Source organism: Erithacus rubecula, assembly GCF_903797595.1.
Source record: "Erithacus rubecula genome assembly, chromosome: 5".
NCBI classification, from domain to species: domain Eukaryota; kingdom Metazoa; phylum Chordata; class Aves; order Passeriformes; family Muscicapidae; genus Erithacus; species Erithacus rubecula.
This window is the reverse complement of record NC_136687.1, coordinates 24,143,826-24,163,279: the sequence shown is the minus strand read 5'-3', so window position 1 is coordinate 24,163,279 and position 19,454 is coordinate 24,143,826. Positions and strand designations below refer to the sequence as shown.

Here is a 19,454-nt window from a genome sequence, read left to right as displayed (position 1 = left end):
GAAGTGATAATGAAAATTTGCAATGCTTAAAATAATAAAAGTATTGCAGCATTTATTTTGTAACTTTTTTTAAAAAGATGAATGCCTCTTTATATGTTCCTTTTTTCTTTATAACAAGCAAGCTTTGTCATAACTACTCAGAAGTAGCTCTATTGGATGATACACTTGCTAACAGATGGAGCATTGTTTACATATTATTAAAATATCTGCTACCTCTACCATTTTTTATTAGATGATTGAAAGCCAGCAATAATTTTTTTGTTTACTTCTGGACCTGTAAATTAAGTTCACCTGTAGAAAATATGAAATTAGAAAATTGAAGCATTACTCAGTTCCAGATGCATTTCAGATAGACTTTGATAATACTTGTACCAATTAATTCCCCATCCTGCTTTGACAATCATTAATTGTTGGCCTGTAAATTAAATACAATGAGTAATAATTTGTAGGGTTTTTGCTCTTTAAGCTGATTAGAATCAAAGCTGACACAGTCTCACCCCCTGGCACAGTTAAGTTTACTTCTTCCTCTCAGTAGCACTGCAGTAGCACCTAGTTACAGATGCTAATTCAGAGGTGATGGCAGCACACAGTGGTGTGTGAAGGGAGGGTAGAACAGCATTATCCCTCATGTAAACTGGGTTATTTCCTCTAATATTCTGGTTGTAAGTCTTGTGTGTTACTTGTCTGTACTACTTTGAAATACCACTTCTGCCTCTGTGATTCTGTGATAAGCTTTTAGCCTTTCTTAAAATAAGATGCTACCAAAACCAGTAGTCTGAACCTACTTGTGTTAAAGCCACCAAAATTAATCTCCTTTGTGTATATAGCCTTTTGCACATACATGGACATTAAGTTATTTTGATCAGCAAGACTTTCTTACTGCAAGAATTAATGTAGAGGGAGCATTGAGGTTGTGGTGGAGATAACCATGAATGAGGTCATCTCTTTTTGAACAGTATGGTTTTAGTTCCACTTTCACCCTTTGTGAATTTGCACTCCATTTGTCATGGAAGGAAAAGTTACCTGCTACTTTGACTCACTGGCTTGTGGCACAAAATATGAAATTAATTACATTCAAGTCATCATATAGATATGTCTTGAAATAGAGAGGCTTCACTGGAGATGGGGAAGATGTGTTTTTGGAGTTCCTTTTTTTTCCATTTTGTTGGTTTCGTTTGGGTTTGTTAGTTTGAGTTGGCATAATGCCTAAAAAGTTGATGACTAGGAATAATTTATTATATTCAGAGGTTTATACTTATGGCTAAGTCGAGGAATCTTATCTTGCTGGACACTTCTAAATTGTAAGTACTCCAAGAATCCCTATTTGGAAAGGAGGTTTCTGGAGCTGGTACAAAGAATGTTAGTTACTTACTGTTTTGCACAGTTTAAGAGCTCAGAGGAGCAAAGCAAACCTCATGGTAGCAGCTTTAAGACAAAAATAATTTTGTGTATAGTACATTATTTAAACTGAATTGTGCTGCTAGACTTTATATTAATTAAGGAGGTGGTAGCATAATTGTTACAATAAAAATACATTGTAAGTGGAAAAACACTAATACAGCCTGCAGGAGGTGTCTGTGTTGTGTGAAGCTGCACCTGGAGATGCATCCTTGTGTGCCTGCCCTGTTTTGCATTCTTCTCTTCTGCACCTGCTATTGTCTGCTGTAACAGACTGAGTGATGGAATAAGACCTTGTGCCTGATCCAAAGCAGCTACTCCAATGTTTTAGACAAACTATAAACTAGTTTGCTCTGAAGTAGATATTTGTTACCAATGGCTTCCTGAGAAAAGTTCTTGAAAGCAATATACTTTTGGTGTGTTCATCTCAAGAGAACTATCTGCTTTTTAGTTACTATTCTGCCCTCAGAGTTAGAGATGTGTAAAATGAGCTGGACATACTAATTAAAAATTTACAGAATATTGGAAATATGCAATACATGCTTTTTAAAAAATATAATAAACTTGTAGTCAGTATTAAACCCATCTGATTTCATTGTTAAAAGGATTATTTTCAAAAGTAAATAAATATTATAATAGAATTGTGTCAATGTCTCACAGGCAACAATAATTATATTTTAAAATTTGTTTTACAGAATAAAGATCCCAAAATGTCCCGAGTTGCACTGGAATCTTTGTATAGGTTATTGTGGGTTTATGTTATTAGAATTAAATGTGAAAGCAACACTGTAACTCAAAGGTGAGTTCATTATGCAAAGTATTTTAAATTTCTAATGATGGAGATTTTATTCCCACTTAGTGAAGATATCAGAAGAGATCTTGAAGCCAGTTCAGGGATGGTTTAGTCAAATAAACAGGACCAAACATTTTGTCTTTATGGAGAAAACCAAAAGCCCTTGAGTACTTTGACAGAAAGAAGAAATAGAGTCTAGAATTGTCTTTGTAGGGATAGAATAAGGCAGAGAGATAAGCAGGAAATTTATTGAAGTTCAAAGGCACTAATGATGACAGAACAAATGGGTGTGAAGTATCCATCACTAAGTATGGACTGGAAATGAAAAGGTTTTCTTTATAATTGTGTATAATGAGAATTTGGAATAGTCATTCAGATTTTACCCCTTCTCCTGACTATTAGTAACTGGTTTAAAACAGGATATTTTTCAGTTTGTAGAGGAACCCATGATCCTGTTGTCTGTGACAGCTGGGGCTGTGCTTTCTGTACGTGGTCCAGCCTATCATAGGCTTCAGTATTATTCAGTAGCCACACACACATACATACACTTTCAGATTTGAACTGTAACATATGTGCTGTTATAAGGAACTATTTTTAAAAGACCTTTTTATTTCTTTTTGTTTCTAAATTCGTGCAGCCGTCTCATGAGCATTGTATCAGCACTTTTCCCAAAAGGATCACGTAGCGTGGTCCCACGAGACACACCTCTGAATATATTTGTGAAGATTATTCAGTTCATTGCTCAGGTAAGAATACATCTGGGTAGAGCTGTAATACTAGGATGAGCATTATTTGGAAGAAATACAAATCTGAGGTTTGTTTTTGAAATGTTTGGGGCTGTGTGTATATATATATGTATTTATATAGTACGCTAATATGATTACTATATCCATTATGATATTTTTATAAGGGACAAAGCATTAGAACTGTCCTAATATCACAATGCAAGATACAATCAGACAAGATCAACTGTCATTGATCTTTAACCTTATAGATTAGAGACATCTTCTCCTGTCTTAGAAATAACTTGTCTGTGCTTGAGCTTCTGAAATTACTTGCTTTTGGTCATTCAGGGATGAGGCAGAATACACAACTCATGACTTTATATTTTTTTTTAATTTGTATTATAATATTTTTTATTCCTTAGGGCTCTTCTATATCTTTTTTGTTTTCTATAACAGCTAATTTAATCTGTAGAAATGTGTTTGATCTGAGATTAATTGTCTGAGATTTTTTTCAGGAGAAATGATTCAACTATATCAGGTGATGAGCTGTGTTGAATTGTACTAGATTTAAAAAAAAAGTCATAATAATAAGGAGGAAAAAAGAACTATTTTCTAAACTTTTTTTTTTTTAACTTTTAAGACATGATAACCAGTAGCTTTACAATGCCAAGAAATTATGCATATTAACAGAAAAGAGATGACCATACTAATATATTTCTTTTATAGGAACGTTTGGATTTTGCAATGAAAGAAATAATATTTGATCTCCTTAGTGTTGGAAAATCACCTAAAACCTTCACTATTAATCCAGAGGTAATAAAGGCTTGCATGCCATGAGAACAGGGCATTGGGGGTTTTTTTGGGGGGGGAAGTGGTTAACTATGTTTGAGCCAGGTTAAAGGCAGATTAATGAGTATCTGAAGAAATGTTCTGGTAATGCTAAAGAGGTAATTGTTTTTGTGCACAGTTGTTGTTTGATTTTAGGTGAGCAGGACAGCATCACTTCTACAGTTAACACTCATTTCAACAAGAATTTCAGGAAGTATGTTTTTTTGTTGCAGTGTAACTGTAAAGCATTTTTTCAGGAAAGTCATACCTAACTCTTGAAGACCCAGATGCAATGTCTGTCTTCAGTGTGTAGCTCTGGAGGTTCATATCAAATCCTTGAGTGCTCAGTACTATAAAATATTCTGTATCTTAGCCTGGGCCAAATCAGTTCACTTGTATCAGAGTGTGGAGTGCCACAGAAAGCTTAAACATTATTCTTGTTACTTTCATTACCCTAATATGTAATATTTAAATAAGGTCTCTCCTACTGGAACCATATTGTTCTCTATTTAAAAGAGTTGAAAACATTAATTTGTATTTTGTCTCTATGTTCCTTCAATCTTGTAATTTCTTCTGTTTCTTCTTTCCTTTTTTTTGTCCCTTTTTTGTTCTTGAAGAGGATGAATATTGGCCTCAGAGTTTTCCTTGTCATAGCAGATAGCTTGCAGCAAAAAGATGGTGAACCACCAATGCCAACAACAGGAGTTGTTCTTCCTTCAGGAAATACTCTACGTGTGAAGAAAATTTTTCTTAATAAAACACTGACAGATGAGGAAGCAAAAGTTATAGGTATGTTGTATTCTTTTGTAAGTTGGCATTTCAATATGTATGTATATATTCCAAATTATTCTCAAGCAGTGTACATTAGTGTAACTTTATTTATGTATTTATTTTTATTGTTAGCAAGAATTACTTTGATTCCTTAGAGAGGGCTGCTAGACAATATTGACCCTCTGGTGTCTCAGACCAAATCCAGGTCTTTTCTCAAAGTGTTTTGCATTGCAAAATAAGCACAAAGACACCTGAGTGCAGTTAGTGTGGTAAATAGCATGGCAAGTTTTTTCCCCTGATGTCATTCTAAAATGTCCCAAATGTCTCACAGCTGAGTGGAGTGAGACAGTCTTGATCCCTGTGTCCTGTTGATCTTCTGTGAATGAGTTAGTCATCTTCAAAGAACTGTTTCAACATCTTGAATTTAAACTAGGACTAAAAAACGTGGAATTGAGAAAACAAAGAAGCAACTAATGGTTACTTCATTGCTTTTGATTTTTCTGAAGAAAGCTTCTACTTTTGTATAATATCTCATATTTATATATTTATAGATACATATTTCATATATACTTGCATTTGTTTTGATGCTTAAAGTATCTGTTTCATGTCATCTGTACAATAATAAATTTGTCCTAAGCTGAATAAGTGGCAGATATTTTAATAAAAATATGAAAAGAGGTGATGGAGCTCTTTGACTTTACAGGAATGTCCATATACTATCCTCAAGTCAGAAAAGCACTGGATAGCATTCTTAGGCATTTGGACAAAGAAGTTGGAAGGCCCATGTGCATGACTAGTGTGCAGATGTCAAATAAAGAACCAGAAGACATGATTACGTATGTACTGAACTGCAGCATTTTTGATGTCACAGTAGCACCACATTATTTTTATGCTCTAATGTTGCAGATGCCATCATTAATGTGTTATAGTCGTGGGTTTTTTACTGGACTATTAAGTAAATGTTAGTTTTATTAATTATTGATAAAAAATGTTTGTTACCTCTTTAGTTGTGGCATGAAATCAAAAATATGTTTCCAGTGTACTGAAGTAGGTTTTCCTGTTTCTTTGTTGGTTATAAACTGTTTCTGTAGGGGTGAAAGGAAACCTAAGATAGATTTGTTCAGAACTTGCATTGCTGCTATCCCAAGACTGATTCCAGATGGCATGAGTAGGACTGACCTCATTGAATTGCTTGCAAGGTAAGAGAATTGGAATTCTGCTCTTAGTGGATGTTCTTTTTTAAATGCTGCGTGTGCATGATGGTCAGTGCACTCACTGCAGTGTGAGTTGCTGCATGCAGACTCTCTCCTTGCTGCTCCTGCCAACCTTCTGCAGTTGGTCAGGTTTTACTGGCCGTAGTAGCAGGAGATAAATTTATCCTGCAGACCTTGCACTTATTTTTAGAGAGAGTATTTTGAGAAGTAGGAATTTCTTTCTGTTCTTTGGGGGTTTTTTGAATTTGTTTAATCTTTTTGTTACTGCTATACTTTTTTTCTTTCTTTTTCTTTCCGTATTACTGTAAATTTTCATGAAGTCATTTTTGTTTGACATTACAAAATTTGAGATAGGCACCCGGGGGGAACTTTATTATTTTTCTCTACTACTCCTGCTTTGTTTTTCCATTTTTCTGTGATCCAACATTACCCATATTCTTCCATCTCTTATCTCAGTTTAAACTGAATGTACGTTATCAGTACTGATAAATAGTTGAGAAGATTTTTTTTAAATTTCTAATGTGAGAATAGTCTGGCACAGAAATATACGACAGCTTATAGCTTTGAAATTATAATTCCATTTTTATATTATGTGTTGAGTTACATATATAAGAAGTTAGTATTAATGTAAGAGAATAGGATTTTTCTAACACTCTGACTTCAGTGTTTAAAATAATACAGAAGACATGAAAGTATTAAGTAGTGATGTAATACTTGGATAGGTGTCTACTACCATAGCAGTCTAAGATGGATTTTTAAGTATATGTGCAAAGGATTTTTCGGTGAATTTTTTCTCATATCCAAAGTAAATCTCCTTTAACTGTAAAATAATTGTGTTATTTTCAATTTTAATTTGAAGAAAATAGCCTATGCATCACAGGGTGTTGGCCTGCTGAGCTCTAAGGTAGCTGCTCAGACACATGCAAAGATAGACCTTTGTTAAACACTTGATGGTCTCTGTTTAACACACTTTATTTGTATTAAGTTTGGTGAAACCTTGCATTATTTTGCTGTAGTAAAATTGCCTTTGTTACTTGCCAGTCTCAGTTTTATTCAGTGCAGAAAATACATCTCTGTGGAACTGTTCTACATGGTACAGTAAAAAAGTTAAGAGTAAACTTTAAATGATAAAGGCTGGTTAAGAGTATGCCTATCTAGGGTGATGATACCAATATTTTTTCTAAACAGGCTGACAATTCATATGGATGAAGAGCTTCGTGCCTTGGCTTTCAATACACTCCAAGCATTAATGCTTGATTTTCCAGATTGGCGGGAAGATGTTCTTTCAGGATTTGTATATTTTATTGTGCGTGAAGTGACTGACATCCACCCAACACTTCTTGATAATGCAGTAAAAATGTTAGTGCAGCTCATAAATCAGTGGAAACAAGCAGCCCAAATGCACAATAAAACCCAGGATTCTCAGGTATATCTATATAAGGTCCTTGGATGTAACGTACTTGGCATCTACATACAAACTTAGTAGTGAGCTTTACTGGTTTTGTTAAGTAATAAAATTCAGCTAAATTTCTTACAGTGCTTGAAGACTTTTAGCTCGCTTATTTTAAATTAAAACAAAATTTTTATCAAAACAAAATCAGTCTCAAATTATTGAGTATTACCTAAACATTATTTCATGACCATATTTTGCTTACATTGTTGGTCATCACATGTAACTGGAAATATGTAGGAGTTATTAAACAATAGAACTAAACCCACCATTTCTACTAGCCAGTAGAAAGGGTTCAAATAATTTGATATTGTAATCTTTTATGAAAGACTATTGCTTGAGGTTTTTTAAAATTTGCTCTCATTGCATCATCTTGTGAGAAAGTGAAGTAAAGATGTTCTTGTGGTGTTTGTTTGGACTAAATTCAGAGAGGCAATAAAAAAATGAAGTGACTAATATTATGTCATTCTCATAATGCAAAGTTTGACTGGTAGCCAAATATGTAAATATTTTATGATTATATCTGCCATGACCAGTAATGGAACAGTATCTTAGTTGTGTGTTTATTTTTTCTTCCTTTGCTTAACTTCTGTTATGTTTTTCTTAGCGTGGTGTATCCAATGGGGCTGCCCATACCCTACCCCTGGAGAGGACTCTTTATTCCAGTGTATTTCATGTGGTGGAAGGCTTTGCTTTGGTCATCCTTTGCAGCACAAGGCCTGCCACCAGGAGATTAGCTGTCAGTGTTCTCAGAGAAATAAGGGCCTTGTTCACACTTCTAGAAATTTCAAAGGTAAGAGTTGATGACCCATTCGTAGGCTGCCTGGTGAAATGCTTTTATTTTGACATTCTTTGAGCTTGGTGTGTTTTGTGTTTTGTAGAGTGATGATGAGTTGGCTATAGATGTAATGGACAGACTAAGTGCTACTATCCTGGAGAGCTTCATACATCTCACGGGTGCTGACCAGGTAGGACAGAGTTTTTATGTAAAGTTGCCTATAAGATGAGGAAATTCTGCAAAGCTATCCCAAATTAATACTGTATAGTTAAAATGATAATGCTACTATGTTCATGTTAATTTTATCAGCAGTTTATCACTACGAACAAAAATCTGAGGAATGTTGTGTGGTTGACACCACCACTGTAAACTTTCTGACTGATAGTGTGTTGTTATGCCACCATATAAACACAGAGCTGTGTCTTTATCTCTTTTTTCTCATCTTGCTCGCAGACTGCAATATCTTAAAAGCAAAGAACACTGTTTTTTTCTGCAGCAATATAGTGTCATAACAATCAATGTGCCCTTTATCCATGATGAAAGCTGTAATAACTGTCAGTGAATAACAACTAAATTCCATACTTACATATTTATCATAAACTACTAAGTATCAAGGAAACGTTGATTTTGGGATTAGGAAACTAGTTGGAATTGAGTTATAAGACTTTTAGAGTACAAATCTTATGGAAGAATTAAATTATTATGCATGAAAGGGTCTTTTTCTAGGATTTGGTATTTCCTAATACCTGTTTGTTCACCCACAACAGTTTTATAGGTGTTCACATTAAGAATTTCTGTAAAAAGCCCCATATATTACTTTTTTATCTGTTCCAGGTGTGATTTTGACATTGATATTTTATTATATTATAACAAAAGAGATTGTTGCTTAAAATGGCTGGATATTAAGTATTGCCTCATTTTCTTTTCTGTGCACACAGACTACTTTACTGTACTGTCCCAGTTCAATAGATTTGCAAACTCTGGCTGACTGGAATTCCTCCCCAATCAGCCACCAGTTCGATGTGGTCAGTCCTTCACATATTTGGATATTTGCACATGTGACTCAAGGCCAAGATCCATGGATTATAAGCCTCTCAAGTTTCATGAAGCAGGAAAATCTTCCAAAACACTGCCCAACAGCTGTAAGCTATGCTTGGACATTTGCTTATACAAGACTTCAGCTCCTGTCTCCACAAGTGGATATCAAGTAAGTTGATTTCTAAAGTAAATACAGTATATTATATTCAGTATTTTTTCAAGATTTGTCATCATCCTAGTGTCATTATTCTTTCAGTGAGGTAAAATATAAATTCTTGATATTGTCTGTGGATTTAATTCAGCCTTATATAACAAAAAAAAAAAAAAAAGCACATTTATCTGCATAAAATATCATCTGTGGTAAATATTAATTAATGAATGCCTTTGGCCATTTGTAGTTCACTAGATTTGAATATAAAAGCATGCATTATTGATGTACAAGTCTGCTCTGAATAATTTATTCAGTTTACTATGTTAACAATTTGGGAAGTAATGGCATATGCATAATTGAAAAATAAATTCAGTAGAAAACCAAAGTGTGGTAATCTTCATTTATTCTACTGAGCTCTTCTCTTTCTCTTTTTAATAGCAGCCCTATCAATGCAAAGAAAGTAAATACTACTACAAGCAGTGACTCCTATATTGGGCTCTGGAGAAACTACCTGATTCTTTGCTGCAGTGCAGCATCTTCTTCAAACTCCTCCACTTCCACAGGCTCTGTGAGATGTTCCCCTCCTGAGACGCTGGCGTCTACCCCAGACAGTGGTTATAGCATTGATTCAAGAGTAAGTTCTTCTAATGCTTGCTGAAATAAGTCTCCATCTTATTGGAAATAGAAACACCAGAGGTGTTCTATAATAACTATCATGATTAGAAATTGGTATTATTTGTCTGAAAATATTTTTAGGATAAATTTGTTTTTCATTTGTTTAGAATACTATTTTAGTTTGCTTTTCCCAATCCATGCTGTGTATGTTGTTAAAGCAAATCTAGTCACGTAATGAAAACATTTACCCAATCTCAAGGTCTTATCTAGCAGTAATAAGGAAATGCTTTGTTTGCTGTTAAAGGGGTGGTTTTGCTGTCATTAGACTTCCCTAGTTCTGAGCAAATAGCCTCTCACTTCAATAACTGTAACTGGGACCTATTCAGGCATGATATATCTTGTTATATTTTCCCAATCGCAGATACTTTTCTGTCTGCCTTGCTTCATATCATCTGCAGATTATGGTTTATTTTCCCTCTTCTTATCTTCTTTCTGTTCATCTCCTATTTGGCTTCCTGTAAAAGGTACAGTATATGTCAAGATAATTCATGGTCTGTGCAGCAGATTTTTGGCAAAAGCAGTCCGTTCCACTTTTTTGTTACCAAGATACTTTCCCTAAGTCTTAGAAATTGCAGACTGAAAGCTTTGTTCTCTCTGAGAACCACTCAGGAGTCTAAGAAGTTGGGCACCAGAAATCTACTTCTTCCCCAAGGAGTTTACATTGACGTGAAAGTCTCAGTATACCATGCTGTGTAATTAATTGTCATCTGATATTTAAAATTCAGTTATGCAAGAACTAGTTAATACTACCTGACTATTTCAGAAAATCTTTCCATGTCAAAGATGAATTTCACCTTTATCATTTTGAGTCACTGTTCCAATATGAGAAGACTATGAAATTACAGCAGATGTTTTCATGTCACCACCTTGTGGTAACTACTTCATTCTGTTTTATTCTGATTTTCTTCTCAGATTATTGGCATTCCATCCCCTTCCTCCCTGTTTAAGCACATAGTTCCAATGATGCGCTCTGAGAGCATGGAAATTACAGAATCTCTTGTCCTGGGACTTGGCAGGACCAACCCAGGAGCTTTTAGGTAATTGTTGTGTTTCATCTTTCTATGCTAATTGATTACAAAGGTGGAGAATTGGAGTCTTTTTTGTTTTGTTTTGTTTTTATTTTAAGAATTTTAAAAATGTTATTACAATTTATTCTCTTTGTCTTTTCTAGCATTTAGAGGCATGATATAGATGGTTAGAGATTGTAAGAATTTTATGTAGATGTCATGCCTGCAAAAAGAAAAAAGAAGTTAGTAGGAAGAATAAACAGCTTATTGGTTTTAAAAGCTGCCCTTATCTGAAAGAACAGATTGTGTAAACTAATAACATTTGAAATGTTAATTAGAATCAAGTTTGTAGGAGTTGGTAAGCTCTACTTTTTGGTATTGCCAATTGCTCATTCTGAGGATGAATGAAGAGAGAGAATATCTGAGGACAAGAAAGCCTCCTGGGAAGGCCATCAGATGTTCTCTGACAGCAGCCAGTCTCTTATTATGGGAGTTATAAAGTTGTACCATGCATAGCAACCAACTCTGCTTCTGCCAAAGGAGCCAGTTTTGCTAGTACTGTTGGTTTTGAATAAGATGATGCTTCTCCTCCAGTCACTTGTGTCCTATATTATCACAGATAAAAAGCCAATATTGAAACTAATGCCAGATTCTCAGTTGTCATATCCTGTTTTATATCCCCTGATAAGCTTAGAATTTTATATAATATCTGACTTTATTTACTACCAGGAGTAAAGCAAGACTTTGTGCCATGAGAGCTGCTTAACAGCTCTAAAGTCTAGAAAATGCTTTCAGAGATAATTTCACCAGAAATCCTTGATTTCTGAACTAAAACCAACTCATTCATTAAGTTAAAAAAAATCTAATCCTCATCAGTTTTATAATTTCTGTAATCAGAATGTGGGTTTTTTTTCTATGACCATCTTTTTTCTCTGTCCAGTGCATGTACTCACACCACATGCTGGCAGTAGCCCACCCTTCATCATTGCTGCTCTGCACTGATTTGGTGTTTAGCTTTTGTGATTTAAGGCACTGTTCCTTCCCATTTGTTATGTTTACTGAGGAACTCTTTCCATTATAGATTTTACATATATATATATATATATATATATATATATATATATATATGTGCAGTCCATGTAAATTTATTAGAATAGTATCTTTGTTTTGCTTAACTGATCATATAAACTCTTCTAGGTATCTCTTGATCTCCATTGTAAGCTGATCTTTTATTTTATTTTAGCACAAAAAAGTTTTTTCCAACTTCTTTTCTGTGTTTTCTATGTTTGAAAGAAAATACAGAACAATATCTAACTATGCTAACTTTCTTGTTAATGAGTCCACCACAAATGTTTGTGTAGCATTCTGTTCACCTGGATGCATTCTCTGAGGGAAAAGCTTTGCATGAGGTATCAGAGGAGTCAGTCATTTACCATGAAAACTTGAAGTGGTTTATGCTTTTGATATATCTCAATTACAGCACCACAGGAAGTAGAAGAATGTGTGCACTCCTGCAAATCTGGAGTCAGTAATTACTGTTAACAAATAGGAAAGTAAACCAAATGTATTTTTTACCTTAGTATTTTTCTGCATACTTCCATACCACTGATATCCTTTCCCTGTCTCCTTTTTGAAGTCAGAATCAAGTTTTTGGCAGAAGGAAATGTGTAGTAATAAAGACTGGAGCTTCAAAACAAATAGGGAATGTAAGCACGGTGTCAAAACCTGTTTCAATTTTCAAAGAGACTGGTCGGACTTTTGTCAGTGTATTGTTATTGGACTTAAAGAATCAATATTAACAACTAAATGCATCATAACAGCTGAAAGGGCATTCATTGTATGATAAGCTGCCAACATCATTTTTCCCCCTAATAATATCTGTTTGCACCATATAGCTTTGTTAAACCCTTAATATGAAAATAAATGAAAATCATCTGTGATAGAAATAAGCCATAATACTTGGAGAATGCAAATTTAGAGATAATTGTTTAGAGATTTATTTTATAATCTTCTTTATATTAGGAAAATAACTTTCTAGGAAACTTCTCTTTTGAAAGCTACAGGTAAAGAAGGAAAACCTGAGGGTATGTTAACTTGTGTTGTAATACTAGTTCCTGAGAAACATCTTTCGGCTGAGATGTTAATTTAATGTTTGTTTTTATCCTTTTAATTATTTTAATTCAGGGAACTAATAGAAGAATTACATCCTATAATTAAGGAAGCACTTGAAAGAAGGCCAGAGGTAATTAAATAATTTCTGTTATACTCAGTACAGTTTTAACTGTCTTTTCACAAAGAGGAAGTGTTTGTTATTTTCTTGAATTTGTGAATGTAAGAAACAGTCAATGTAACAGACAAAAAGGTGAAATGTTGCTTTTTCAAATGATTGTGACGTGTTTACAGTGGAAGAGCTTCATGTTTGAGCTGTTATGTCTGTTTTAGAGATTTTTTTTTCAAATGATAAAAAAATACTGTAACCTTTTCTACATTCTTTTAATTTCTTTAATCATAGTTTTACACAGTTGTTACTTTGTTATATCATCAGTGATATTCCCACAATTAGTGGTACCTATGACTTAAAATTGAGTTTTACTGTCCACCAACTTTGTTGGGGTTTGGTGGTGGTGGTTTTTAGTGAAAAGGGTTGTAAACTCACCTGACTGTTCTAATGGAAGTGATGGAAAGGAACAGCACTTCTGTTTCAAAATGTTACTGTATTACAGTACAGTACAGCAGTTGTGTCAGGCTTGCATACAAATCATAGAATCCTAAAATATTTTGGGTTATAAGGGAACTTTAAAGGTCACCTAGTCCACCCACCCTGAAATGAGCAGGAGGAACATCTTCAGCTACATCAGGTTTCTCAGAGCCCCATCAATCTGACTTTGAATGTTTCCACTGATGAGGCATCTGTCACCTCTCTGGGCAGCCTGTTCCAGGGTTTCACCACCCTCATCATAAAAAGTGCCTTTTTTTATATCTAGTCTAAATCTACCCAGTTTTAGTTCAAAACCTTTGCCCCTTGTATCACAACAGGCCCTGCTAAAACGTTTGTCCCCATTGTTCATACAAGTCTCTTTTAAGCACTGAAAGGTCACAATGAGGTCTCCCTGGACCCTTCTCCAGGCCAAACAGCCCTACCTCTTGCAGCTTCTCTTCACAAGAGAGGTGCTCCAGCCTTCTGATAATTTTTGCAGCCCTCCTCTGGACCCACTCCAGTATGCCCATGTCCTTCCTATTGGGCCCCAGCAGGCAGTACTCCAGGAGGGGTCTCATGAGAGTGGAGCAGAGAGACAGGATCACCTCCCCCAAAATATGTAGGAAGACTGCCTTTTGCACTTCATTGTTTTGTATATGTTGCACTTAGTCACAAGAGTCTGACAGCAACCATGATCTGGATAATGCATGTAATAGCAATATATATATGGTATATCTCAGAGCTGCAACAGGGAAAATATTTGTTCATTATCTGGTTTGTTTTAAACTTGTTAGAAATTTTGGTAACTTCTCTTAAAAGGTTGGCACCTCTGATAACACATGCCAGTTGTAGTACAGATATAATAATACTTTTATATTCTACTCTGCTTTTCTACTTTGTTTTTCCTCTGCTTCATTTAATTTTGTGTTTCCTCTGATAGAACATGAAACGGCGCAGGCGTCGAGATATTTTACGAGTACAACTAGTACGAATATTTGAACTGTTGGCAGATGCTGGTGTCATTAGTCACAGGTAGGGGCAGCACAGATGAGAAGTTGTAGATGTTGGTGAATTGTCACTGATATATTTATGGCTCAGTATAACAAGCATGCAAAATTCATCAGTGAGTTTCAGTATACCACTAAATAAATAGACAGAATTTTGCTGGCTTTTTAATCCCTCTAACTCCCATGTTCTTGGTCACAGTGTTATATGTTTTATTTAAAATGTTACTGTTCCCCAGGACATTACTTTGAACAGGCAGTGTGTCATGGTCCCTCTTGTTTGTGTGTGCTCAAACATCACACAAGTTGTGCAAATCATAACTATTCTGTGATAATTCAGGGACTTCCGTGTACTTGGAGTGCTGGCGCTAGTCAACCCATCTTATGCAGAGAAGGCTACTGCTCATTAATGCTGGACTTTTGAAGGATGGATAATATTAACATGGTTATTGAGATCTTTTCCTCAGTTTTCCCCACTTTTGTAGGGACACTTTGAAAGAAGTAGTTTTGGCATATTTTACAAAAGTCCCTAGGAAATTTTTTCCTATGCATGTGGAACTGTGGAGTTTTTTATTTTAATGCTGAAGTAGAAGATGGATGAAGAAATTAATTTAAATTAAGGATTTGCAGTGATGAGAGTGTAGGGTTTTTTAAAAATAAAAAAAAGAAAAAGGATGTTTTTCAAACACTATGTAATTACCGTGCTCTTTGATTTTCTAAATTTATTTTATTTCAGTGCAAGTGGTGGCCTTGATAATGAAACACATTCCCTCAACAACACTTTACTTGAGTATGTTGATCTAACAAGACAACTCTTAGAAGCAGAAAATGAAAAGGATTCTGATACATTGAAAGATATCCGATGCCATTTTAGTGCCTTAGTGGCAAATATCATACAAAATGTTCCAGGTATGTAAAAATGTAGCTTCTGATTACTGTATTTAATATGCAGTACATTAAAAAAAAACAAAAACAAAAACATCAGTTTTGAGTATTATTTAGCAGTATGAGTATTAAGAGAAGTTTTTGGTATTATTTGGCAGTCTTGATTGTCTATGTATTTGAATTCTGTGGATCTTATTCCTCTACACTGTTGGTGTTAAACAGGACAATAGTAAACCTACATTCAGGTAGTATGGTGTTAAAATAACAGTGGGTTTTTACATGGATTTTTTTCTTTTATATTCATAGTTTGGGTCTGTTTGTGTTACATGCTTAAGCATGAAGAATTACAAGAGTGTGTGTATCACTGTGGGCTTTTCTTTTAGTACACCAGAGAAGAAGTGTCTTTCCACAGCAGAGTCTACGCCACAGTCTGTTCATGCTGTTCAGTCATTGGGCAGGTCCTTTTAGCATCATGTTTACTCCCCTGGACAGATACAGTGATAGAAACATGCGAATAAACAGACACCAATACTGTGCATTAAAGGTATGTTAAAACTCTTGAATTTTGCAAAGAGATTGTTATGGCACCATGATGCAAATTTAACATTTGGGCTTTTTAGATGTGGTTTTCACACCCATGTTTATTGCCTTTTTATTCCTTCTTCTTATATGTGTGTTTATGACAGTTCAGCTTTTGCCATACTGTAACTATTGCACTTGCTATAGGAATCTCTTACAATTACTACTGAATGTTCACTTCCTGTGACATTACTTTTCATTTGCTTAAGTTAAAGGCTTTCATCATTACTAATGATGTTAGTTAGTACGTTAGCAGTGAAACTGGTGCAAACTCTTCAATATGTCAGCATTTTAATATTGACCTTTACTTGTATTTGAAAGTTGAGAAAAATATAATTTAATAATTTCTTGAATAAAATGTTAAACATTTTTTATTACTATTAGTCTTCTTCTCTTAACAGGTTAAAATTTAGTTATCTGATATTTTAATGCACTGAGTAAGAGCACTTCCTGTATCTGAGTTGTTAAAATGTGTTTTTCAATTGCTTTCCAAAGGCTATGTCTGCTGTACTGTGTTGTGGCCCTGTTGCAGACAATGTTGGGCTTTCATCTGATGGCTATTTATACAAATGGCTGGATAATATTTTGGATTCACAAGATAAAAAGGTAATAAAGGCAATGTCAATGTCACTTGGCAACTATCTACCTTCAAATACATATTTTAGTGAGTTTGCAGACAGATTTGCCTAAGTGCTGTTTTAGTAGCACAGAGTTTTGTACTGTCCTTCATGTGCATTCACCTTGTTGAGGAAGTCAGTCCCTAATCATGGTGTAAGAGCAGAGAAACAGAATGGAAGAGGAAGGGACAAGGGGTGAAACACTGTATATTATTTATAAACTGATCAACCATGTCAAGTTGTAGTAATAAGTCAGGTGTTCCACAAATTTAAAGTAGAAGAGATTTTGAACATGAACTGATGGGAGACTGTAGAGTCTGTAGAGTTCCTTGGGGTCCTTTGTAATTAGTAATACCAAGCTTTTAATCTAAACAGTAACGCAAACTTTAAAGGTAGGACCTCTATTGCCTTATAATGCTAGGACTACATAAAAATACAGCTCCTGTGGGCTACTTTGATTCCAGGGAAGGTGTAAGTCTCCGTGCAGATCTGTCCCTTGCATCCTGCTGGAATTCCAGTATGTGCTTAAATACTTCTCTGTATGTAGAGCTTTCAGGGCAGTGCTTCAGTGTAAGGCATAAAAATAAATGGTAAATTGCTCAAACTAGCCTTGGAACTTAAAGGAAAAAAAAAATCAGTGTCAATAATTTATGGCTTTATGCAAGTTGAACAGCAACAGTGTGATAGAATTATCTGCTGTTATTTTAGGCTATGATGTCGTTGGTTTTGGATGGAACAGATATTATGTTCCCAAAGGTTTCGGGTTTCTTAAATATTTATTTTCCTATTTTATGCCCTTTTGTAAATTGGTCTTTTTATCTATATATTTTAAAATATATATATATCTATTCTTCCCTAGGTTCACCAGCTAGGCTGTGAGGCAGTCATGCTGCTCTTGGAACTCAATCCTGACCAGAGTAACCTCATGTACTGGGCCGTTGACCGGTGTTACACAGGTTCCAAGCGGGTAGCAGCTGGCTGCTTTAAAGCCATAGCCAGCGTGTTCCAAAACAGGTACTACAACATTTTTCAAACTTTAAAACTTCCATTTTCAGAGAGTGCTTTGATGTAGAACTGTGGGTTTTGCTTCTGTGGAGAGAAAAGATCACCACTGTTTGTTTGTGTGTGTTACTAGAGAAACTTCTCAAAAATGTTATTCCTTGTAAATTAAACTTAAATAAATTCAAATCTTAGAAAACCAAATGAGATCTAACTTCTTTCATACTTGCATTTTTTTCCTAGGGATTACCAGTGTGATACAGTGACCCTCCTGAATCTAATACTATTTAAAGCAGCTGATTCTACTAGGGCTATCTATGAAGTTGCTATGCAACTATTGCAGGTTTGTAAGCTAATTCTGATTATTAATTTTTTCTTTTAAAATAAGAATTATCCTATATATTAAAATATGATTTTGTTTGGTTCTCTTCAGTAATGAAATACAATGTTGGTTTTTTTCTTCTATATTTTAGTACGTAGCTGAATCAGATCCTTACTTGGCATTAATAGACTTCTCTGAAAGTCTGTTTCCATGCATTCAAGACCTGTATTTTCATAATGCCTGCTTTTTCAAGAAGCCAGCTAAATCAAGACTCTGTTGATATCGCCCTGAAACAGAGTGATATATAGCTCCATTTGTCCTCAAGCACCTCAGAGAAGCAAGTTGCTTCCCAAGCCTTCATTGTCTACTGCTGTAGCAGTCAGTTTTCTGGTTTTTGTGCTATTACCATGTGGAGAGATGACAGTGAGAATCTTGTTACCCACTTCATTTACTTTTGTATATTCCTTTCCGAGGTCATTTAGTGGTAAGCTTATGCAACCTTAGTGTTCAAAAATCTCTGCTGGTAGTAGCTCAGACCTTAAGTTTTGGAGTTTTTTTCTAAAGTTTTTGTTGTCAGCTAAATTCAACAGTGAAGTCCTCACTGAAGTCACAGCCTTATTGATAGATCAGCCCAAACTGACTTTTTAAGTATCAGAGTGCTTTAGCCTCCTGCTGCATCACTGCCGCATCAAAGACTGTGTTGTTCCTGTCCATGTCTCATAGATGAGCAAAAATTGGTATTGTTTGGAAGTGCAAATACTGAATAGTATTTCACATTTCATTGTAGATAAGTTTGTATTTAAGATGGTATTTTTTGAGAGCAGATTTTGGAACTTTATTGCTGGAAACTCATCAAGTAGAATGTATCTTAGCTAGTGTTCTATTAATTTACCACAATGATGTAGGTGTATGGACATCTGCACAGATAAGAAACATTAAATGAGAGTAAATACATTAACTTGAGAAGTGATTTTTATATAAAAATTTCTACAGTAGCTCTATACTTAGCTTCAAATTCTGAATATTATTGTTGCAGATTTTGGAACCAAAGATGTTCCGTTATGCTCATAAACTGGAAGTTCAACGGATGGATGGGGTTTTGGGACAGCCTTCTCCTTTACCACATTTGTATTCTATGTCGTATTATCAACTGTCAGAAGAATTAGCAAGGACTTATCCTGAGCTGACACTTGCTATCTTCTCAGGTACCATTTTAAAACAAAACAAAAACTTCATCAAGTCAAAAGCATTGTACAAAATGTGTCATTCTTATTTTTCAATAACTGATTTATATGTAATTCACTAAAATCAAGACAATTGCATCATCTTACCAAATTGAGACAAAAAAGCCTACTGTGACAGGTTGTGTTTGAATTATATTCATGGTGTAAGAACATAAATCAAAAATACTTTTACTGACTTTCTAATAACCACAGAAAATCACATTAGAGAAAAAAATTTCAATTGTTTTTTAAAAGAATTCTTTCATTATTCTCTCAAATGTATTTACTATAGATTGTTC

The 19,454-nt window shown here is 34.7% G+C and overlaps 1 protein-coding gene across 10 annotated transcripts in view; it reads left to right on the top strand.

The window, feature by feature from the left end:
- Positions 1 to 19,454, top strand: part of FRYL (FRY like transcription coactivator) — a 158,657-nt gene that overhangs the window by 89,416 nt on the left and 49,787 nt on the right. For all 10 annotated transcript variants that reach the window (XM_079305556.1, XM_079305555.1, XM_079305557.1 and 7 more), the window contains 20 exons: positions 2,094 to 2,197; positions 2,829 to 2,937; positions 3,643 to 3,729; positions 4,362 to 4,533; positions 5,219 to 5,351; positions 5,607 to 5,714; positions 6,918 to 7,155; positions 7,787 to 7,972; positions 8,061 to 8,147; positions 8,896 to 9,164; positions 9,585 to 9,780; positions 10,734 to 10,858; positions 13,013 to 13,070; positions 14,467 to 14,558; positions 15,267 to 15,439; positions 15,799 to 15,959; positions 16,490 to 16,600; positions 17,471 to 17,625; positions 17,854 to 17,953; positions 18,969 to 19,137. In XM_079305556.1, the coding sequence (XP_079161682.1) occupies positions 2,094 to 2,197; positions 2,829 to 2,937; positions 3,643 to 3,729; positions 4,362 to 4,533; positions 5,219 to 5,351; positions 5,607 to 5,714; positions 6,918 to 7,155; positions 7,787 to 7,972; positions 8,061 to 8,147; positions 8,896 to 9,164; positions 9,585 to 9,780; positions 10,734 to 10,858; positions 13,013 to 13,070; positions 14,467 to 14,558; positions 15,267 to 15,439; positions 15,799 to 15,959; positions 16,490 to 16,600; positions 17,471 to 17,625; positions 17,854 to 17,953; positions 18,969 to 19,137 (2,833 nt within the window). The remainder of the gene's footprint in view (positions 1 to 2,093; positions 2,198 to 2,828; positions 2,938 to 3,642; positions 3,730 to 4,361; positions 4,534 to 5,218; positions 5,352 to 5,606; positions 5,715 to 6,917; positions 7,156 to 7,786; positions 7,973 to 8,060; positions 8,148 to 8,895; positions 9,165 to 9,584; positions 9,781 to 10,733; positions 10,859 to 13,012; positions 13,071 to 14,466; positions 14,559 to 15,266; positions 15,440 to 15,798; positions 15,960 to 16,489; positions 16,601 to 17,470; positions 17,626 to 17,853; positions 17,954 to 18,968; positions 19,138 to 19,454) is intronic.